The sequence below is a fragment of the Sebastes umbrosus genome, chromosome 23, assembly GCF_015220745.1.
Source record: "Sebastes umbrosus isolate fSebUmb1 chromosome 23, fSebUmb1.pri, whole genome shotgun sequence".
Taxonomy (NCBI): Eukaryota; Metazoa; Chordata; class Actinopteri; order Perciformes; family Sebastidae; genus Sebastes; species Sebastes umbrosus.
The window spans coordinates 17,345,189-17,369,679 of NC_051291.1; the positions used below are offsets into that span (position 1 = coordinate 17,345,189).

At 41.5% G+C, this 24,491-nt stretch overlaps 1 protein-coding gene across 11 annotated transcripts in view; it reads right to left on the bottom strand.

Annotated features, from left to right (window-relative positions):
* The window catches only part of grm8a (glutamate receptor, metabotropic 8a), a 367,732-nt gene that overhangs the window by 246,148 nt on the left and 97,093 nt on the right, over positions 1-24,491 (bottom strand). For all 11 annotated transcript variants that reach the window (XR_005205480.1, XR_005205481.1, XR_005205479.1 and 8 more), the window contains exon 2: positions 14,426-14,642. Coding sequence is in view for 7 of the 11 variants with exons in the window: in XM_037760310.1 (XP_037616238.1) it covers positions 14,426-14,642 (217 nt within the window). In the remaining 4 variants the exon portion in view is untranslated. The remainder of the gene's footprint in view (positions 1-14,425; positions 14,643-24,491) is intronic.

Below are 24,491 nucleotides of genomic sequence, written 5' to 3' on the forward strand. Positions count from 1 at the left end.
GAGATAGGTGTACCGTCCCAGCCCCTAATATATCTATGCATTTTCTTTATCTTAAAACCTTGCACTGAACCAGTCTACCATGTGAATTACCCCAGGCAGTGTATATAACTTGAGTTAACAGATCAATATGAACTGATTTATGCCACGTTCATAGCAGTAAAGAGACAGAGACAGAAAACGAAGCTACAGAAACAGGAAGGCAGCGTTCACCTGAGAGAAATTAAACAGACGCCTTGCTCCAGAACCACATAATGAAAAACACAAATGCCGCAAACTGAGAGAAAAGGGGAATACAAAGGGAGGGAAAGAGGAAAAACTAAGTGAAGATATAAGGCCATGTCTAAGCCTGCATAAATTCCCATTTCTCTTTTGAATAATAACAGTTTCATTCTGGAGTGAAAAATGGGGAAAGGCTCGGGTAAGTGGTGAAACTTTTAAATCCGCGGTTCCGTGCTGGCGGAGTGGGAATAAATTACTCTGTCAGAGTCAAACTATGGAGACACAGCTACGCTTGTTAAAGTGGAGTGTGTTGGAAATGCCTCCAACCCCTCAGTCATTACCCATCATTTCTCAGGTTTCCTCTGCCAACTCCGTCGCATAATTGGGTCTGCGCTACCTCTGTCACCATCAGCAGTCATTTAGATGTAAATACGAGGGCAGCCGATGTAAGAGAAGCACGGGACTTTGATAGGTGAGCGTCGGCTGACTTTTCTTTTTTATAACTGAGATTGCATTGAGAACTAAAACAAAGCCTGAGATTGTATGGCGTGTGAATCGGGGTTGAGACAAATGGATCGTATCAGATGAAGAGAGCTCAGTTTTCCTTGAGGAAATTTGGAGAAATGTAAGTCAATGCACTTCATCCATCTGTCTTCCTGTCATTGTGCATTCAAACAGTATCCTGTAGGTCTCTCCTTCTGGTTTAACTTTCAGATTGTTCTGTTCTAGCCTCGCAGTTAATATGAATTTACATCTCGCTGCACTTAATTATTCCGTCTGGGCCAGATATCAACTTCCTCGCACTGAATTCTTGAAGACTGTTGAATATGAAACAGAAGTTGAACTTTAAGGGGTAAAAAGACGCTTTCAAAAGATGCAAACAAAGGCTGCAGGCCCACAGGGGAAATGTATACTGCCTGCTCTCAGATCTGATTTAAGCTCTGTGTATAATCATATATCTTCTTCCATTTCTTCTCTGTGTGTTCTCTAAAAGAAACAGAGTACAGATAATAAAATAAACATCACTGACTAAACACTGATCTGATTTCAATTTACAAGAGTTGTAAAAACCTTTAAACTCGAGTGTCTGATTTTTTGCTGAGGACGTTTTTTTTTCTACCATTTTTAATGTACTAAAGAAGCCTCGCAGATCTAAGAAAATTTCATTTTAGAAAACTCTGTAATTCCACATGAGTGACTGCGTGAGAATGAGATTTTGTATGCCTTTAAAGTCTGGGAACAAATACGGATAGAAGACAAGTGGGTTGAGATAGTGGAGAAGGAGAACAGCGAGATCATCGAGTGAGAAAAAGTGAAAGGAGAGAGGGGGGAACGGTGACAAAAAAGATGAAATGAGAGTTATATGGTGAGGAGACAAGTACTGGAGCATGTCTGGAACATTTTTACTGTGATTAAAGCAGCTTGTACCCCAATAAGCTAGTAGTTCCACCCCAGTAATAGGATAGTGGAAAGTACAGAGGATGGAAGAGCAATGAGCAAAAAAGAGAGTGAAGCAGACGAGATATCGCAGAGAAAGAAAAAATTAGAGAAACTCGTAATGGTTCGAGAGAAATAAACAGACAATGAGACAGATGGAGTGCATCGATTAGTCTTCCCGAATCCCGGCATTCCAGCGATCCGACATGGATCGCTGTCGAAGCAACAATGCAATTGCCGACAGAGTTGTAATTCGGCCCCATTCACTCCCAGCTAATCAGCCTCTGCCAGCTCACCATCCATCAGCCTGTTGGGTTACGTGTGAATGCCTGTGTGTGTGTGTGTGTGTGTGTGTGTGTAACCGAGGAGAAGAGTGAAGACAGAGGGATGCTACGAGGAGTTGTCCGTGCACATGCGTGAGTAGTTATCCAAGTTTGATTTATTAGCAGCGAGGCAGAGAGTAACAAAAGACATCCAACTGTAAGTTCATCAGCGCTCCGCTCGCTGGTCCTGCCAGGTGGGAGACAGCAGGACTCATTTGTCTCTGTTTGTACCGTGTTTGATCTGGTCCAGCTGAGGAGAGACTGGCCATATCTCAGCATTGTTCTACTAGACAGGCGGAGGGAAAGTCCTCCTCAAAGTCCAACCGAGGACTGTTTGAATGTTAATCAGTGTAGCTGTGATCCAGAACTACTGGTCACTGAAGCAGAAATCACTTTAGAAGAAATTGTGATTCCTTTTTTCCTCATTGATTTAGATCAAGGTTGCTATAGGTGGGGTGTATAGCTGAGGCATTAATCACTGGTCATGCTAATTACCCAGTTTTTCTGCCATTTAATCTTAATCTCAGAATCAGAATCAATAAATATACTTCATCACTGGACGTTAGGAACAAGACCTCCAACAATTATCTTTCCTGTAGCAGTTAGCCAGAGTTTTCATGGGTCAAAGAAGATGTGCCCAAACCTAAACTGACATATGACAATCCAACCGAAACATGATATGGATCAAAGCATTTAAAAGAAGACAGATAGTCCTGAGGGAGTTACTGGACCCGGGTATACATTGACCTTAAAGGGTGCATACATCTGCGTTTTGTTCAGTTTTTTTCAAATAAAAAAACGCCCACTCAGCTGTTTCAAAAAGCATTGACGTAGCTTACTTTGGTAGGCTAATCGAAGCTAATCAATAAGGTTATGGAAAATGTATGTATGTATACAAGCGTGTTAGAGAGCTACGGTGAACAATGCGAAAACACAAATGGCCCTCTTTAGAGCCATTTGGAGCAGAGCCAGTGCTCAGGGAAGTGAGTGGTGAAGCACGAGAGAGAGCGGCAGCGACGTGAGCGAGTAACATAATCGGAGTTTGGTTTTCTGGGCTACTGTATAAACATAGCGGTCTCCGTGGAGAGGGGACCCGCTCCCTAAATAGATATAAACGGCTCATTCTAACATAACGAAAACACAGGATTTTTATTATCAGCTGATTATACAACTAAAGAAAACATACTTATTAATAATATATTCCATTTCTGCCAACAGATCCCCCTAAATGTTACTGGTCCTTTAAGGAAATGGGACCAGTACAGAAAGAACTAGGCCCAGGAAATGTAATGAATTGTGTTCCATTTACTATAATTTCATGTGCTGTCTCCAGTTTTACGAAGCCATGACAGAGCACTTGTGCATTTGAATGAAGCTGTTTGCTCTGTTTTGAACGGTTGACTAAAATAGCTTACAGCATTGTTTACAGTTCTTACAGTGAGTGACTTTAAAAATCCTCCGTTTTAACATATACAAACAGCATCTGTACCTGCAGAGCGGTTAAGCTACATTAGAGCCCTTTGCTTAATGGGATTAAATGAGGCTTAAATGATGTGACAGAACTTGTGCGTTTTGTGAGATGATGCAGGTGAAGTATCTAACCCAAATAATAATAATGAAAACCGAGAGGTTAGGGTTACCTGCCAGACTGTCCTGCAGGCATCTCTTCTAGCTCACCAGATTTTGTCTCACTGTGTCACAGATTTTTGTACATTACTGCAAATTAATATTTCATAGCTTTCACATTGAGTCTCTGGATGTTGAATTTCGTGCGACACACCTTCTGTTCAAATTTGGATGAGGAGTTTACGAGTTAGTATTATCCGAGACTGGATTCTAATTGGTTTCATTTCATTTCATGTAGACGACACGTACAAAGAAACGACTGCATCAGGTTTCAAAGTCATCCAACCGTTAACACAACGGTATCACCTTTTTTCTCTGTTTGTGGTGTTTTTGATATTCATTATCACATTCGGTGTCATGGCTTGTGTTCCTCCATCCGTTTGCGGAGTAAAATAAGGAGGCTAATTTTCTCAGCATCAGCATACAATGGTTCGGGTGTGATCGTGAGAGGCAACTTTGACAACATCAAAGTTAAATTCGTCTTTGATCGCTGCAGACTGTAAATCTAATTTCCTACAAATGACGCTCCCAGCTTAAAGCCACTAAGCTATGCTAAGCCTTTTTCCCCAAAATCATCCAAGTGACAGTTTTTATTATAGTGAAACAGTTTTTTTTCTTTATACCAGATGCAATGAAAGAGGATTGCATTTAAATGAGAGGAGGTGACGATATAAAATAAATATAAGCTTCAATTAGGGTGGGCGTCTGTTGGAGTATATCCTGTCCCAGTATCTGTATATTATGTACTGTATGTATGGGTTTACACTTTCATCATTACAATACATTCCTCCATCCGTCTGTGATTCCATTAGTGCTGGGACAATCCACCTATTTCTCAATTCGATACTATCACGATACTTGGGTGCTAATTCGATATGTATTGCGATTCTACAAGTATTGTGATCCGATATTATGATTTATTGCGATTTTTGGTTAACTTTATTAACACTAGACCATGGGAAAAAGTTGAATTATACACTTCTAGGGACTTTTAGTTTGGAAAATATCTAATTAATACGGTGAAAATGTTTGATTTTCAGCATGTATGTAGTCAGAGATGTCCTGAAGTCATTGTCAGGCATTATTTATTAATATATTTCCCTCAGAAAGTACTGGTATTTTCTTTTAATTTATAACAGACATGTAATGTTTTATACTTCTGGTCACACGTGTATACTTCCTCTAACTTCGCCAAGTCCGTCTCTAGCTCTCCCGTCAGCTCCGTTCTCTTTATACATCCATGGTCAGCTCCATCGGGGCAGTTTGAATGCATTTAACATAAATGCCAGTTTTATTCCTTCAGTTCTTAATGCTAACTTTCTATGTGCATGTCCGTGGTCATATGTACAGTTGTGTATTCATGCATGCTGAATTATTCAACCTCTTGTCTGGTGTTTTAAGGGAGGAGGTAGAGCTCTGGGACCACGTTTTAGAGTAAAACAAGTATTTTTTTTACAGTGTGCCAGCATACGTTGGCGCTTGTCATTCATTTTACCCGTGACCCCAGAGCCCTTCCGCAGACAGAGATGAAAAATTGAAAGAAAAAAAAAACAGATGAGGAAGGAAAGAGTAAAAAAACTTCGAGTTACTGGAGCAGAACGGTGAAGAGGCTTGAAAGTGCTTTTAAGTTGTGCAGGCAGATCCCTACATCCCGAAAATACACACACACACACACACATCAAAACAGCACACAGACACAAAACACACACCGATACACAAACACACATAAACTCACTTACATACACACATAAACAAACATGCATCCATGAAATCACAGTGCAAACACACATACACCTCACCGACATAAGCTGCACAAACACACGCACACACTCCAGGACATGCACACACACACACACACACAAAAAAACACACACACCTATGTGTACCAACCGATGCAGTAATATTGCTGAAATTACTTTTGGGGCTTAGCAGCAACTGGCAGAGTTTTTTCTCTCCCCGATCTCGTGGTGGACTCGAAGAGGCCAAATAAGGATGGAAAATAAGAGGGCACACAACCACACACACACACACACACACACACACATACACACACAAACCAATACCCTATTTCTCTCCCACTATCTGTATGTCTCTATGCCCACTCTTACTCCGTCATAAGGGAATATGAGGAGTTCTCACCTCTGTCAAGAAAACCACTGAAGCCGAAAGGGACACTACATCAGATGTGTAGCACAGAGCAACATGCAGTACAGGCACTAACTCACATTTAAACATGGCCAACATCATACAAAAAAACATACAGTCTGCAGTAGGCTTGCCGCGGTAGTCGGTGTTATCGGTGTTGCTCGGTGTTGGGGCATACAGCGATTACATTACTTGCCCACCGCCCCCCACCGTCGGTTTGCTTTTTTTTCTAGAAATAAAACCCATTTAGTTCATGTTGGCGTATCAGCACCGTGTTATCAATACATAGTTAGAGTACGGACGCTACAAACTGAGAGTAAAATTGTCTGCTCCGTATGGAGTCTCAGCACAGACTAGCAGGAGTCAGATTTCACACACGGGACGAGAGAGTTGACAGACAAGACGATGGCAGAGGGTTTGGTGTAAAAGCTAAAAGCGAAAGCGCCTATTTTTGGATATAAAACCAGTGCTAACAGGGAACCATAGCATTAATGAGGAAATCGCTGTGCGGAGGATGCAGCGCCCGAAGTTGGGCTTTGCTCAACGCAGCGCAAAGTTGTCGTGGCGCTGGCCGTTAGAAATATCGCGTTTCAGAGCGCAGCGGTTGTGTCTGAAAAGACCTTCAGTGAGTGAGAGAAGGAGAGAGAAATGAAGAGAGCTAAGAGAAAGAAATACTCGATCAGGGGCAAAAAATGAATGATTGAATAAAAACTGATGAATAATGAATTATACCAGAGATTCACACAAGTGTACGTCAAAGGGGCGAATCATTCTGTTTTCATTCCTGAGAAACAAAAGTAAGATTAAAAGTATTTAAGATTAAAAATGCTGTTGCAGTGTACTCATTATTTTGTTATTTTCATTCTTTTAAAGTCACCAGAAAGGAAGGAAAAAAACAAAGTCTCTGAAACTCTAACTCCCCCAAACCCCTCGGCTTTGGTTTAGAAATACTAATAATAATATTTTCTCAAGGTTGGCAAGTGTGGAGCCAGGTGGAAAACCTGCGGCCCTACATTGAAAGCTGTACCGGAGAGGCCAGACACACAGCTATCCAATGTTACAGATCAAAGTAAGCGCTCTGCAGATATTGAGCGTTATCTTTTCTTGTAAAATGTCCGGTGTAATCGGTAACACCGTTGTTGTCACAAGTTTATTAACAGGTGGCAAAAATGTCCTCACCGTGACATCCCTAGTCTGTAGTATGTGTTGCAATGTAACTTTTAAGTGAGCATTCATTGCCCGCCGCTGTACTCTGAGCTGAATCCTATCCGTTTCAAACAAGGCAGATTTATGTTTGCAGCTACAGGGCCTTTGGAATCTGCTATGTAACATACCGCACATCAGCAAAAATGCTTTGTGGGAGGCAAATCTAATTATTCCTTCAATTCCCTACCACCAGTAATCACAGAGACGTGGCTGGAAACACTGAGGTGGTTTCTCAGGTTGAGAAAGAAATCACAGGCAACCCCAGAGTTTTCTTGAAAAAGAGGAGGTAATTTCTGTTATCGAGGCGGCCGGGGGAAATTGCTGGGGGGGGGGGGGGGGGGGGGGGGGGGGGGGCATTTCAGCTGGATGGGATGAAATTCACGGAGCAGCTCAGGTAATAATTACCATCTCCGAATGTCCTCTGGCAATACTAATGCCATCCGCAGAGGGCTGTTAAACTCCTAATAGATATTGTCAATTCCACCCAGGTGAGAGATTGGCAACATAAGGCTAACATAAACCGGATTATAATAGAATCTGGAGATTTGGAAAGATGTTAATGATCTTTGCAATATAATTTATATTTTAGAGTGAAATCCAACACACTGTTTTCAACAAGGGGAAGGAAAGCAAATACTGTATTGTTTCACTCGAAGCAACAGCGTTGCATATAACGCACCGTAGAGAAAAACACACAGAGACATACAAATGCGTATATAAAAGCTTTTAGAGATACCAGAGCTCCATTTTTTACAAGGACGAACAGACCGCAAACCACATACCAACAGCACACGCAAGTCGACAAGTAACTGAGAGTTTGGGGCCCTTTCATGAAGACGACAAAGACGGCTTCACCTTGAGATGAAAACCAAGGCTGGCGTAATTAGTTACAAATGGATGGGTTGATGTTTGCGCTCCGTGTGTGTGTGTCTGCGTGTGTTGATGAATAGTATCAGTCTTAAGTTGTGAGGGGAGTGTAATCAAGGACAAGAAACGGGGAGCTAAATCGACCTGAGGGAGATGCATTGTCACTTGAGTGTGAGTTAGGGAGAGAGTGCGTTTGTGGGCCTTGTGCTGCTGCTTCGTCTTGAGCATTTATCTGTTTTTTTGTGAAGCTGTGTGAGAACTTTGTGTCCAATATAATCGCCGTGTGATACATTCGAGAACCCATAAAACATGTATCGGTCTTTGTGTCTCAGCTCTTTTAATTACAACCTTATTATATGTCATTATATTTATAATGTAAAATAATCAAATTAATTTCCTAAGATCATTATATTCAAAGAATGGTGCTGCAACTGTGTAGAAGAGTTATTCATTCCCTCATGAATAATAATAGACTATATACTATAATTTCTATAAGTGATTGTCCGACACGAGTGTGGTCGACGGATACTGCTTAGACATGGACATATATTATGTGTTATAGGCATCACAATGCATTTCAATTAAAGTGTGATTCTGCTTGTCAGAATAAAACAACATAAGCCGGTAGCAAGACTTGGATAATGACGAGGGCCGACTCCCATTGTGGAGGGCATGGGTGGACTGAAAGCGAACTAAAGAGGCAAAGCTAAGCAAAAAGGCGGGAGATTAGTTCAGAGCCAGAGAACTAATTAAATGAATCTGGGAGATAAACGTTTAATTATTTTCTCTCGGCTCCTTTTTTCTCCCGCTCATTTTCTTCATTACCGCCTCGCGGAGCCTCTGTAGAGGGGCCAGTGTCAGGGGGAGGTGAATTCAGTCCTCTCTGTCTCACTCCTTCACTTCCTCACCCACAGATTCACCCACAGTCTCTCTCACTGACAAAAAGTCCCCTTCTCTCTCACACACACACACCCTCTGCCTGCGGTGTGTCTGAATGTAGATGTGCTAGTTCTAATCCCAGATGGATTCCACGGGGAGGTGAGGAAGGGTACTGGAAGGAGAAAGGGCCGTGACTTGATTTGAAAGAGTCCTCCGGTAGGTGAACCGCCACCTCTTTGTTTTATAGTGCAGTGATCTATATGCTGCAAACGCAGCTCAATATACAGGAGGTGTATGTGTATGAGCTATATATATATACTGTAGGAGGCTGTGGTGTCTCGACGTGGCGTGATACAGCGCCATATGCTGCGATTTCAACGGCGAGGGTCAACAGCGGGGTGGCGTAGTGAGTGGAGTAGATATAGAGAGAGAGAGACGTGGGATGGAGCATCTGTGTTGCTTCCACTGACTCAACAATATAAAGAAACGCGCACAGGCGCAGTTCGCGTTGGTTCAGGGGGCTCACTGAACCCCCTAGAAATGCATCTTGTATTTTTTATAATAACGCAGAACTAATAATTTATTGTGATGATGAATTATGTCGACCTTGTTGTTTCTTCTTATTGACAGAATAAGAAACCAACAAGATAAGAAGATAGATTTGTGGTCTCTTTATGTAAGGGATAATGTACAGCGAAGCCGGTCATTGTTGTGAAATAAACCCCTTCAGGTCCGTCATCGCCCTGAAGGGGTTTATTTAACAACAATGACCCTTTAGCTGTACATTATCCTGCTTATTACACGGCTACTTACTTAAGAAATCAATAATTTGAGACAAAAACGGTCCGCTAGAGTCCAACATCAGAACTGCCCCCATAGCAACGGTCTGCTATAAAGAAATAACAGACCGTAGAACGCCGGGATTGACCAATCACAATGGAGCATTCAACAAAGCCGTGTAATAATTACTTATAATAAGATCGGACTCTCTCTGTCCACACAGAATCCGTTAAATATGCACTTTCTGTTAGACTAGAGACGTAGCCACTCCAAAGATGGGTGAGTAGTACTTAGTATCTTCCGACACTTGTGCTTTTTAAACAGAAAACAGGGTTCTATGGTTCTATACTGTGATATTTACTGAAAATGAAATACAATACAGCCAACAGTAGCCTACGTGAACTTTCAGGTGATCTCCTGCTGATCTCCATCCAGCCTGGTGCCACCTTATTTAGGTGTTTTTAGTGAAATGAGGACGTATCGTACAGATAACTCCTCATTTCATCTAAACTAATCAGCCTTTCCTCGTCCATATTGCGGCACTTTCAGCACGAGTGACAGGAATAAATAGAAACAGGGCGTCTGACAAAAGTTCAGCTCAAAACGGCACGCTGTGCAGCGCTTTGTCGCTTGCATTCCAACAGAAAACAATGCAATCAAACTGATTTTGTCACTGACGCTTGCCTGCGTTGCATTCTGCTGAAGGGTGTAATATGTAGGCTACACTCGTCCCAATACATTAGATCTCTCTGCGTTGTATACATTACATTCCCTCTAGATTTGTTTTTGTTGTGAACCCCAACCTTAAAGTTCGAACTGTGCCAAAGGGTCTACTTGTGATCTAATTGAAAAAACAACACCTTCCTCTTCAGGGAATCACTGTTGTGTCAGAAAAGAGACAGATTCCTCATTGCTAGTGGTCTCTTTGATGCAAGATGTGATATCGATGCATATTTTACCACTAAAGTTTGGACCACTACCTTCCTGCGTGACCTTTTGAAACCACTCCCTGACAAATCTCCCCAAGTTGGCCTTTACATTGTTTGTTCATTAACCTTTGATCGTCGGCCTACGTTGGCTTATTGTGTGCAAAGAAAAAGCAAAAACGTTGCATTATGCAAACCGGTCTGTGAACAGCTACTAATGATGAGTAAACACGTTTGGCCTATGCTCACTGAGCTGTGTCTGTTACTAGTTCTGCATGACTGGAAAGCCATGGCTGGGGGTGACAGCGCACAGGCTGCATACGCTGGAAAAGTCACGGTGAATATATTTCAGGATGTTGGCACGGTTGAGCTAACTGCAAAAAATGTTTTACAGTTGTACTGCTGGATAAACGCAGGATGAGTGAAGTGAAATTGTGTTCAGTTGAATGCCAATATTTGGTGCCAATACAGAAAGTGGTGCGACGATCATACAGTCCAGTGACAATTTGGAGTTTGGAGTCTCCAACACCAGCATCCAGAGCTGGCATCCGTTCGTTGCTGACATAACCTCAAATCTAAAGTTATTTCAAGTTTTCCCTAAAGTGGTCCTTTTGAAACAACAAGATTTTGCTGACTGCTGTATGGCTGAAAAATTTGTTGTGCAGAATTTTCTACATAACTCCTCCTGGGAGTGGAGCAAACACAGCAGCTGTGGAGCAGCAAACATTAAGTAGGACAGATTCCCTTTCAAACACTGTATTGGAGAAGTAAATATTGAGCTTTTTCAATGAATAAGAAAAGGCACAAGACAAGTACAGAGAGGAATGACTGGGAAGAATCAAACTGGTCCTGTAACTGACACTAGCACCCTGCAGGCTGGTCTCATACACTGTTCGTAGCTATACCTACGAAAAGTAACGCACTTTAATTCGTATATGTCCCATGAAATCAAATCATGTGTAATCAACGTAATTGTGAATCAGGAAGTATAAAGAGCGGCGAACACCGTATAGGGAGGAGGTCGGGGTGGATGGGTGGATCGAAAAATACAGGACTTTCGCCCAGGAGACTGGCGTTCATGTCCTGTGTGAAACCAGAAGTCAACGTTGATTTATTTGTCACGTAAGTAACGCCACTTCCAGAGTATTTCAAGCCAAACCACAATATTTTCCTAAACTTAATTAAGTAGTTTTGCTGTCTCAACAGAACTAAGTAGTTCTGTACCCTAATCCTAAACAAGTCAATCATTTCCTAAGCCTATCTAAGTAGTTTTATTGCCTAATCCTAACCAAGTTAATCTTTTCCTAATCCTAACTAAGTAGTTTTATTGTCTAAACCTAACCAAGTCAACCTTTTCCTAAGCCTATCTAAGTAGTTGTATTGCCTAAACCTAACCAAGTTGATCTTTTCCTAAGCCTAACTAAGTAGTTTTATTGCCTTTAAATAACCAAGTTGATCTTTTCCTAAACCTAACTAAGTAATTTTATTACCTAATCCTAACCAAGTCGATCTTTTCCTAAGCCTAACTAAGTAGCTTTATTGCCTAAACCTAACTGTATGCAGGTAGCAAGTGGAAATTGACACAAGTTGCTGGACATTGGTAGGAAAACAAACGAAAAGGGAGGAATAACTTTTTCTTAAGATACCATACGAACCGTTGTATGGGGATACGTTGCACCCTGTAAACCCTGCTAAGGAGACTTCTATTCTGAAACTTTCTGGGTGATTAATATGCCTGCAAAAACTCCCGCGCACCTATAGGCCTACGCATTGTCAAGAATCATCAGTGAACGATTACACACCAATTAACATGGATGGTTGGTATCAGTATGCAGAGTGCCTTGTAAGCTGCAATCATTACACTGCAATCACAAAATAATCACCTAGAGATTCCCTGTGGCTCTCTCTCTGTGTGTGTGTGTGTGTGTCTGAAGACGTCCACCTGTGTCACGCTATATATGGCTGTGTGTGAGTGTGTGTGTGTGTGTGTGTGTGTGTGTGTATGTGTGTGTGTTTGCAGGGTCAGGGAGTGCTGTGAATCTATATTAGGAGGCCTATCATTATTCTGTCGCTGTTTTCACTTCCTTGTCTTCTATTCTTTGTCTCTCCCCGTCAATTTCTCCCACTCTACAGCTTGATTCACAACTATAACACACACACACACACACATACACACACACAGTGAACTCTCCCTCTTCGGTCACTTTTTCCTCTCCCCTCCTCAGCCCTTCTTCTTCGCACTCCCTTTTTTTGCAGCTCTCCCATCCCTTCATCTTCTTGGTTCTGTTCACATCTGCAGAGCCGCAGAGTAAACAACTGACTGACTGCTGTGACAGCATGTATCTCTCCCTTACACACATATACACGCACACATAAAGGGCAAGATAGTGCACTATCTGCTGACTCCCAGGACTCAAATACACACATTGCTGAGGACTGCTTTACCCTTTACAGTGGCACACACGCACGTCGCCCGGGCAAACACGCTGATCTGACACCACTGTAAACATCTATGTGCTGACTATCACGGCACTAGCCCTCGGCATTGCGAGTGGGCTCAAAAACACGCACGGAGACGTGGATGGAAGGACAGACGTCAACCCAGACGATACGCGGAGCTGTCATGTCTACATCAGCGCACAAACAATGCCCGAAAAAGCAACGGAGGGGAAGACGTGAAGGAGTGAAGGATCAACAGAGGGCGATAAAAATAGAAAAGATCTCGACTCTCAGATGGATTTTATTTCTGTGTCTTTAGTCCTGTCAGTCTGTAAATATTTGTCAACAACGAACGCAATGGGCCTTTCAATAAACATTTGAGACATAACAGGGAAACTGACAGCATTTTGATCTGTCAACACCACTTGTGGGATTTCATAAAGTGATTTGAGGCAGCGTTCACCCAAACTGGATGCTCTCAGGACTACGGGGACCGTTCTTTTAAGTCTCGCATCAAAACAGACCCTCTTGTGTTTGTCTCCCTTTCTGGATCTCTGTCACTCTCATTTACTCTAATTTACTCTCATCTCTCCTGACACTATAATGAAAGAGCCAACATGTTGGGCGGTATTCTCAACACTTTACTAAGACACTTAATTTTGATTTATCCTTTAATTTGTCACTCACCTACACATCTCCAAGGTATACTCGTGATTCTTTTAATTAGATCTTCAGAGCATGTGTTTATTTCCAGGCAGCAAACATTTTTAAACATCGACTTGATGCAATACAATAGCCTGCAGCATTAAAAATGACATACATATAGAGCCGGAAGGGAAGTTAAGAAAACGTCTGCACTTGTCCATCAAATGCTTGCTGTGATAACTCTCTGCCTCCGCTCGCTCGCCGCAGCCGGCAATCTACAGCCTGCAATTTACCCAAAGAGTGAGTTTTCCTTTGAGTTTCCCGAGAGATTTAAACAACAGGTTTCCGCTCTGTTCCCGCTATAGTTCTCTTCAAATTATAGGCCGCCGATCACGTATCATACCTCAAAGTGCACTATGGATGGCATTTCATAGTTATTATATCCATAACAGGTTGAAAGGAAGTGGCAAACTTGCCACAACAGTAGTGTAGGCCTGCGTTCAGCTCTCACTGAAGTCCAGTCAAATTATAACCCTACACTAGAGTGACAGTCAGAAAGAGTTGTGAACTGGCTTCAACCAATTTTACCTGGGTAACTGGAAGAAAATCTCCAAGCCATGCTGACTATATTTCTCCTAAAAATACACATCACAAAGTCTCAAACACTTTTTTAGAATATGGAAACACCAAAGCACGTATTTTGACAACATTTTGCCCCAAGGGGCTGAGATATAAGAAGTTTTGAAGATGATGTTCAAACTTCTGTCTCTACATTGATATGGAAAGAGGTATAAGTGCAACCTAGGTTCTCCCAGGAGCCCCATCATGGACCCCTGAGAGTCCCTGGACCCTACTTTGAGAACCACTGGTCTGCACTTCAGTGGCAAACCACCCAACATCCACATATCACAGTAAAACAGTCTGGGCTCCTACCAGTTTCTCTGGAGATCTGGACGAAGGCCTCCACGCCGCTCTCTCCGTAGTTCCCCTCCGATGCCAGCGTGGACACGTAGTTCCACTCCATCGCCGTGACGATGTCCATCATGGCCTGGGCCTGGTAGGAGTCCGGCGGCACCACGCGGGAGAAGAAGTCGTAGCGGGTGTTGTCGCTCAGCTCTGGGGCCGTGGAGGCGTAGCTGATCTGGGGGATCTGGACAACAGGAAGAAAGAGAGGAAAGAAGATGTTGAATGAAGAGCAGCTTGTTGATTAAATGTTTGGCACATAGAATTAGGAGTAGAATGGACATTCCCATTCAAATCAACGTAGTAGGATAGTCAGAGCGGCAGTCATTTTTATGTGTGCCATTGTCATAGCGACCTTTGTAGTGGGCTGATTTTCGTAAACTACTACTAAACCGACTTACAGCAAGTCGAGGACTCATTGAGGTGACGTTTTTGCAGTAACGACTAAACGAGCAGTGGAGTAGTAACGTTCCGATGCATAGAGAGCCAGAGTTAATGAGTAAAATAAGTAAATAAGTGAGTAAAAAAAAACACACCAATATCGCCAGATGAGTGACAACTTTGTTCGGCTCGTTTTCCGTGAAGAGTGAGGCATTGAAAGATGGTGGAATGTATTTTGGTTATGTAGTTAAGTTGTATGGTTTTGTGGGAAAGTGGCTTCTGGGAGCTCCGTCCATGTGTTCTATTGTCACCATAACAACTAACAATCGGCATTTTCCTTTGTAATAGTCAAATTAAATCAGTTCAATGAGCCTTCTACTCCTGCTTTATGGTTTGGCGTGATTGTGAAACGAGGTCACTTTTCCCTTAATTGTTTTACAGTCTGCAGAGTGAAATGTGTAAAGGTAGGAGGACTGTGTGTTTTCGAAATTAATCCTTCAATTTCATTTCATATTTATTATCACAATCAATTCCTTCGCCCACTATCAGAAAAAAATAAAAATAAAGGTGAGTCAGTCTGTAATAATTCTCATCTATTTTGCGCCTTCGTGCGTATAGTTTTACTGGGATTTCTATTGTAGGAGAGAGTTATAAACGCTTTCAACTCCCTGCGGGGTCGCTGTGATTAATAATTCTCTGCGAGGAGACGTTGTCATCACGAGTGTTCAAATTCAACTGCAGCAGCGCCGTAGACGTATTGTTGGCTCGGAGATGTGAAAGCAGCAAACAAACAATTTGAGAGCGAACACGTACGGTGGAGAGAAGCAAAAGGTGGTAAATAATTGGGAAACGGAATGTGAAATGAGATAGAGAGGTAACAAAACTGGTGATGCAACGTGTTGTCATTTTTCCGGCGTCATGGCCGATAGATTAAGAGTAGAGAGAGGCCGTCTCTTTGACACAAAAAGAGACGGCGGGGGACAAGAAAAGGAGGACAGACGGACAAAAAAGCACAACTGGGCCGACGGGCGGATGGAGAGACAGAGGTTGACAGAATGACAGGACACACACACACACAGGTGTTGCTAGTGATAGGTGGTGTAACAGGCGGAAGGTGTTAGATGGCTGACAGGCAGATTGATTTTCCCCCTGACAGAGGGGGACAGCGAGGGAAGACCCTGTACTTGCCAATGCACACGCGGACAGATGTTGGACAGACGTCTCATTGGCATTCATTGGAAGTAAGACTTAACTGCCAATCTAAACCCAAACATAAGGTGTGTCAGCTGTCTTGTCTCTTACAGCCACACACACAAATATAAATGTCTACAACACGGCAAAACTTGCTGAAACGGCATGAAGAGATTTGACATGGACCGTGTGCATGACTGGAATGTATCTAAAGCCCATCACTCACTGTCTTTACTCCCTTTGAGCGTCATCTGAAACCCCTGCCACCCTGCGTCTACGCTTGTCTTTGCCATTTTCAAAGGTCAGGGATCTATCCTGAGTTTTGCAGGATCTTCTAAACGGTTCCTCTTTGGTGGAGCTGAAGCACTGCAGTAAGCAGGTGTTAGGCTTACCGCTGTAGTCAGTTACCAGAGTTACGCAGTGTTCCCTGTCAGGGTTTCTTTCACAACAATGACTGGCTCGCTGTACATTATCCCTTATTTAAAGATCGAAGCAAGCGCTCTACATAGAGGCCTATTGAGCATCATCTTTTCTTGTAAAATATCCAGTGTAATCAGTAACATCAGTGTTGTCACAGGTTTATTAACTGGTGTTAAAATTTCCTCAGCAACATCCCTTGCAGGAGTACAGTAAAACAGCCCTTAATCTCCACACTTGCTTCAGGAGCATGTTTACAAAAAAGACAAACAAAAAAGAATTCTTAGTCTGAGCAGCATTCATTCACCTCCTCGAGCAAGGAGTATTGAAAGAGCAAACAGCTAATACATTTTTCTTCTGACAGCGATCAATGCGCAGCACTAAGTGGACGGCGTCTCATTTTTTTTTTAATCTAATTTTGGAACAAAACTGTTTTGTTCTTTTGTTTTTCTTCTGTTTAATAATCATCCATTTCTCTCAGGAAACTCCGTGGGAGTTCACATTTGGGACACTGTATTGGTCCTCTCTGCCAGGGGAATACAACTGGAAACTTTCATAAACTTCAGGACGTGCATGTATAATTCATAGAAGATAGAGATAAACAAATAAAAAAAGAAAGAGTTGGAATAAAAAATCAAAGCTGGGCCAGCAGAGGGAAACAATTGGTAAAACAACTTGTGTTTGTGGTTTTTGTGGCTCTATATGGATAGCAGGGTATTTGTGTGTGTGTGCATGCTGTGCGGCTCCTCTGTTTCACTTTTGCATCTAAAATGGGTGAATATCCATTTCAAAGGGAAATTAATGCATGGCTGCGGAAATAAGATATTTGTCTGTTTACAACAGCGATGGGAAAGTAACCCTGTGACCTGGGCAAACCTGGTGCTTTGATCTTTTGTTATTTCGCTCTACAGCTGGGAAAGTTGGAAAATGAGACATATGCAGACACAAACACACACACTTGTGTACACCGCACAGTCGCCCCTCTTGTCATATTTCCAGAGTCATTACTGAGTAAGAGGAGGAGAAGCAGAGAGAAAACGAAAACAGATCCGGTGACATCCGATATCTGCTGCAGGCACAAAGACCCAATACTGTCTTCAACACCTGTGCTTTCTAAAAATGAATATTTTCTGCAGGTATTTCTATAGTCACACAACCATAAATCCCCCAGACACACGTCTAGAACTGTCTAATGGCATGTGACATGTGAGTGTTGTAAATCATTCATGTGCTGCGAGTTGTGAGTGACTCCATCCTTTTTCAAAGTGAGTAGGTTTGGAGTTAGTAGTTAGAGGCGGGAAATTAACAGCTTGGTTCCCCTACGTCACTGGGGAAGAAGATTATGCCTCCAATCCTCCTAATTCCATTTGGTCTAATGAATATGTGTGTGTGTTTGAGGAGGGAAATGCAAGTGTGTATGATAAAAAGGGAAAAAAGTACGTGTGTGTGCAGCTTCAATCAACACTAGAAAGACTCTCTCGCTGTCATAATCGTCAATGTATTGGCACGTTGCACTAATCATCCTTAATCGATACTGCTAGGGTCACTGCTCAAGGGATGGCCATGTCAGACTAGCCGCGTTTCAATTCACATATTTGTATTCGTATTTTGAAGTATCGCATTAGAAAAGCTGTAGAGAAATGGCAAAATTCGATAAAACTTCTTCAATTTAGGTGGTTTTTGCCTTCATCGAAAACGAGTTGATGTGCTTAATGTGTTTTGGAAATGCTTTTGCCAAATAAATTCTGACGTAGCGAACATTTATCTCACATGACTGATCAGATGTTTCCGCTTTCGGCGTCTTCTTGGATATTCCCATAATGCGTGACTGCTTGTCTTTGTCTCTGGACAGCATGAAACATGACCAATATCAGTTGACATTGAAGAACTATTAAAACTTTTCTCTCATAGATGGTTAATTGGCAAAGCCGACTTGTCTAGTTTCCGGTTTGCAAATTCTACTTCTTCTACTCTGTTTACTGGCGGATTATTGCCATGTGTAGCCTATAGCGCCAACATCTGACCAAACTACGTTGTAGCTTAGTACAGTATATTCACTCCAAACTAGTTGATGGAAACACGCCTAATTCGCATTTCTTTTTATTGCGACATTTTAAAAAATTGCTAAAAAAATCACTTGACAATTGACTACCTGGAAACCCAGATAGTGTCGGTTTGTCCACCACTTTGGTCTGAAATATCTCAGCTATTAGATTGCCATAAAATGATGTGGTTCACATCCCCCACAGGATGAATTTTCATCTAGCGCCAATACTTAGTCCAATACTCTGGTTTATGAGTTTATGGGTCAGTCCATCTGTTGTTATCCATCCATCCAACACTTGAGTCCAATGACAAGGCCATTTTATGCTCCCCAAACACAGAAATCCGACATTTTTGGAAATGGAAAGTGGTCAGTCGAGAACCATTTTGCAACTGTATAATAAACAAAGGTTGGAGACCTTTGTTGAACTTTAAAAATATACACAAAGCAACACAGTACTTCAGTGTCTTTCAGTGTCGTTCAATAATCAAGACCTTGATTGATTGTCAAGTATTGATCTTTTATTATATAAACTATTAACCTCTTTACAATCCAGTGATGGCCCAGCAGCTATTCTGTCTTTCAGAGGTTGTAGAGGGCTCAGTCTTAAAGCCAGAGTGAAGATACTGGTATCATATTAAACTGGAAAACCTAAAGAACCCATTGGTACCAATGTCACGTTAGGTTGTCAGGAAGAATGCTAAATAAATCTCCAAAGTTACGCTTAATTTGTGCAAGAAAAACTGTCGTTACCATTTTCAAAAGGGGTCCCTTGACCTCTGACCTCAAGATATGTGAATGAAAACTTTGAGATGAACAGAGTGAAAATTTAATCTTATTAGATTAAACAGATGTTGATAAACTGCATAATTTGCAGTTGAAAAAAAGTAAGAAATATTATCGCAAAATGTTTAAAATCCCAATAAGATTGTATCGTGACTCGAGTATCGTGACTCAAGTTTTGTGACTCTAGTATCTTGATTCAGGTATCGTGGGGTCTCTGGTGATTCACATCCCTATTGTTGAATATTTCAAACTATGTTCCAAAGGCTCTCCGGATTTCCAAAATTATACTGTGCATGAAAAGTTAAAGGCTTACAGTGCTGCAGTGTTCACCCTCTTGTGCTATTCTTAGCAGAGTCAGAAGGCCTCTGAACCAGCACTTAGTCCCTGCAGCTCTCCACTAAAGCTCATTAAAAGCCTATACTCTTCTCTAGAACAAACAGCTTATCTATTTCATGTAGCGTGGCCGCCATTGAACAGCCTATCCCGAAAAGATATCAAATCTTTGGTCTTGATTAAGTAGAGAATTGACCATAATGAAAATATAGAATAGACTTCCTTTGGCCATATTATAACAGATTAATTCTAAATTGAACTCTATTCCCCTCCAAGCAAAGGCTATTGAAAAAGCACAAATTAATAGGTTTCCCTCCATGATAACAATCAATGCACGTGATGTCTCATTTTTCTGAGTGGCAGAAAACACATTTTTTGATTCAAACCTTTCTTTTGTAGTGTGCTCTTAATAGCTACTCGTGTTTCTCCCCAGTATCTTGTGAGTGAACCCTGGGGGAGTGAAGCCAATATAAACCGATATCCTAGAGCTCCTGCCACCTAAAGACAGCCAGGTCAGCCACGTCTATTCCTTAATGGCTTTGGCAATAGTGGGGAACAGTTTCATCCCTCACTATAGATCAGGCCGAATCCCACTGCGGGGCTGAGCAGATAACTAACAGCCGGATTTGGACCTTAACAGACCTAATGATCCGGGACAGCACTGGCTTTTTGTGTTTGTGTATGTGTGTCTTTCCTGCTGAGGACCAAAATGGAGGAAATTTGCTCTTTGGAGTTTCACTCATTCTCACAGAGGAGCCAAGAAGAATGTGTTCAAAACAAAATATATATATATAAATAAAAACAAATGATGCTGAGCTGAAGAGTATTTTTAAATGTAGTGCAAGTGCTCCAAAGTGAGGAATGTTATATAATCACAAACCTGTGCTCTACTTTCAAGCTAAAGAAACCTCTGAATAGCTAAAAGTGACCTTTTGAAATGCCACTTGGAAGGTCTAAAAGAAATCAAAGATATCTGGCTTCTGGGCAGATTATGTTTTAATAAGAACTAACTTTAATAAGAACTTTAACACTCAATTTTTGACCAATAGCCAACCCTCATTAACCATTGACCGACAAGATTAGCGCCTCGCGTGCAGCGGTGCTGTGGTTGAAGTGCCTAACATCGATAACTCGATGCACAAACAGGTTAAATCCATCATTTATCGCCAGCTGAAGAGTATGGGCAAAACAGACAAATGAGTCCCCTGTTCACCTGTCAGGGAGAGTTAGTACCCACGATGTTGCGTGCATTACGTGGACACATGCAGCCACTTTCCCAGTAAGTAGTGTATTCCAAGCCCGACGATCCACCGTGTGTGTGACGGTGAATATTAAGTTATCAGTAACGTTACAGCTGTGAACGTAGCAGTGCAGTGTGTGTACAGTTTAGGCTGTTTGTCGGTGAATAAATGCTTCAACTCTTCAAAACCCAAGCCAAGTTACCGTGTCTTGCTTGCCACCTGCTTATTATAGTGAAGGGGGTTAGTCCCAAAGTTAGCGACAACTTCGGCCCAGGCTCACTTAAGGTGGGCTGAACTTTAAGGTAGGCCAGCTATTCTCATTTTAGTGATTTTCTTTTAACTGTTTAACTGATAGTATTAAAGTGGCAGTAGGCAGTATATTTTTGGCATCATTGGGCAAAAATTCCATAATAACCTTTCAGCATATTGTAATTCAAGTGTTCTGAGAGAAAACTAGACTCCTGCTCCTCCTCATGGCTCTGTTTTCAGGCATTACAAAAATTTAGCCTGTGACGGGAGACTTTGACCAATCGTAGGTAATTTCATTGAGAAAGCGTTCCTATTGGCTGTGCTCCGGTCATGTAAGCGGTATTTGGCGTTTCTTCACCAGATTTCACAATGGCAGCAGCGTCATAAACTTTCTCATTTTACAGTTAAACCGTGCACTACAAGATGATTCTGAAAACATTTGAGGCGAGAAATAGGCATTAACGTAACATAATATTGATTCATATTTGATCAGCGCTGCCTAGTTTGACCGTCTTGTCGGAGTTCGCGAGTGATTGACAGCCGGCTCTCATAGACGGCAGCTGGACAGCAGATCTCAGATCAGCTCTTACTGCTTGTTTTCCTCCGGTATGTGAAATCTTGCAGATGCCGTTAGCAGCACCGGAGGACACAGATGCACATGAATTTTTTTAGGTTACCTGTTTCATGTACTACCGTCACGATATAGCGACCGTTTTATAAAAATAACTTATTTTTTTAAATCATATTTGCTCCAATCTCGCCTACTTCAGCTTTATTCAGTCAAAATTATTATTGGTGGGTGTTTCGGCTAAACGGTTGATTATTAACATCCCTAAAAGTTATGCATCTGTATGTATTGATACATAATAGTGTGTGTGAACAACATGAGTGAATGCACACGTCATGACTGTGTGTTTGTGTGTGTGTGTGTGTGTGTGTGTGTGTGTGTGTGTGTGTCTGGCGGTAATGGAGCTGTCGGGGCCAGACTCTGAGCATTAGGTTGATAGATGGCAGTGGTCTGAAGCTAATTAACCCCACTGCACTACACACATACACAGCCTCTCTGTTACACACACCCGCAATCACACACAAAACAGTGTCAGAGCGCCGATTGGATATGTTGTTGCACGCGCGCACACAATTACAGTCAGCGATTAAATTAATTAAACACACACAAATGTGCAGATGTACACAAACACACAGTTACAGTCAGGATCGATGATGGGGATTCAATTAATTAAACACACAATTGTTTAGAGGTTCACACATATGCACAAGCTGGATGTGTATTCAACTGTTTTAAACTAGTCCACCTGTTAATATTTACCTTTTGTGTTGAGACAAATTGTAAAATATTTGAAGTTATAGTAGTTTGTAGTACCGAATATCTTTTTTCCAGATTGAGCTGGGACCGTTTTTGACGATAGATATCAAAGGAGGGAGACGGAGAGATTGAAGGCACACATACTGTAAAATTGATCTGGCTGTGAGGAGCCCTGGTTTCAAGTCAGCCCGGAGAGTTGTTTACTTGCTCAAAATTTGACTCAACCCTCTAACAGCCAGCCGTGGTCTGTGTCTAATGAGGAGAGGACTGGCACAGTGGGACCTCACCAAGTTAATTTACCAGGATGAAGACTGTTGGGGCTGTGGGTTAGATGTCTGTCTGAAGCTGCCGTCTCTGTCTGGGTCCATCTGTCTCTCTTTTTCTTCTCACTGTTTAGCCCTTTGCCTCTGTGTCTATCCTCCAATCCTTCTTGTTTACTCCACTTTTGCTCCTTTTACGAGCCGTTTACTACCACAGAAACCAATTACAACAACTAATTAACTATAGAAATTCTTTTCATCCAGTGTGTTTAGTGTATATATTAACATGTTCATACTTAAAACTCATTAACAGACAGCTTTGTTCCCAAGTAATGTAGCTTTAAGGTTGCATTTCCAAAGTATCATATGATAGTATCATCGATAGATCTCCTTCATATGAGTATATGCAGAGGTGGAAGGAAATTACTACGTCCGGTTTTCAAAAGAAGGCGCTAACAAAGGGAACTGTTTATACAAAATACATATATGGAAATAAGATTGATGGATTATATTCACCAGAAGTATAAAACATTACATGTCCCTTATAAATTAAAAAGAAAATACCACTAATTTGAGAGGGAAATGTCTTTATTCTTTGATTTTTGGGTTACTGGAAAACAAATTTTAAATAATGCCTGACAATGACTGATATATCTGACTTCAGGACATCTTTGACTACATGCATGCTGAAAATCAAACATTTTAACTGTATCAATTGAGATATTTTCCAAAGTAAAAGTCCCTAAAAGTGTATGATTCAACTTTTTCCCATGGTTAAGTGTTAAAAAAGTTAACAAAAATCGCAATAAATCGCAATATCGAATCGCAATACTTAAAAATCGCAATACATATCGAATTGGCACCCAAGTATCGTGATACATCGCTGTATCATCCCAGCCCTAGTATCATGTTCCTTATAATTATTTTCCAATTCTTCATTGAAGCTTTATGAGGTTTAAAAAGATTATGGTTGAATAATCTTATCAAATGGGAATATTCTAGATTTATTGTCCATCATTTTATACATGACTCCATAAAAATTCATATTTGGTGTCCTTGGAAACTTTTGGATCTCTGTTAGAATTTAAAATATAGTTTTGTGGGTTTGAACATTGTTTGGCAGCACAGCATGAGTTTGTAATGACTGACACAGCAGAACGTCAGTGAGATTTAAGGAGTTTGATTGGAAAATCTGAAAAATATCTTAAAGACAAAAACATTTGTATTGATCAAAAACTTGCATTTAGTGCAGCAAAGCACAAACCCAGAGAGATCATCCTCATTCTATTGCACTTCATTGTTACTCTCTCTGGATCAGAGATGCTAGTTTAATTGCCGCTAAACAACATTGATATTCCCGTATACTGTTTCAGTTTTACCCTGTGACTGCTCTTCACCTCGCAGGATATTCCGAGCAGAATAGCAGCCTGTAATTTGTTTGTTGACTAGCAAACAAAAACAGATGAAAGAAAGACAGTGAGGGAAAGTAGGTAAAAAGGAGGATACTTTGCAAGAGCACAGACACAGAAGAAAAATGGGCTGAGAGGGAAGAGAAACAGCAGAAAATACAGCATAAGAGGTAGGCGAGGAGCAAGAGGCAGGGAGAGAGAGAGGAGAGATGACACAGAAACATTTATTGGGAGCAAAGAGAATGAAGAAGAAGCGAGTGAGAAACAATGAGAGGGAAAGATGAGAGAGATATATGAGAGGGAATGTTTAGCAGATGCATAAGAGACCAAAGAGGAGGGGAGGGGGAAGAAAAAGAGAAATTAAAGAGCAAGGGTGAGAGAAAAGCTATGGGAGGAGAGAA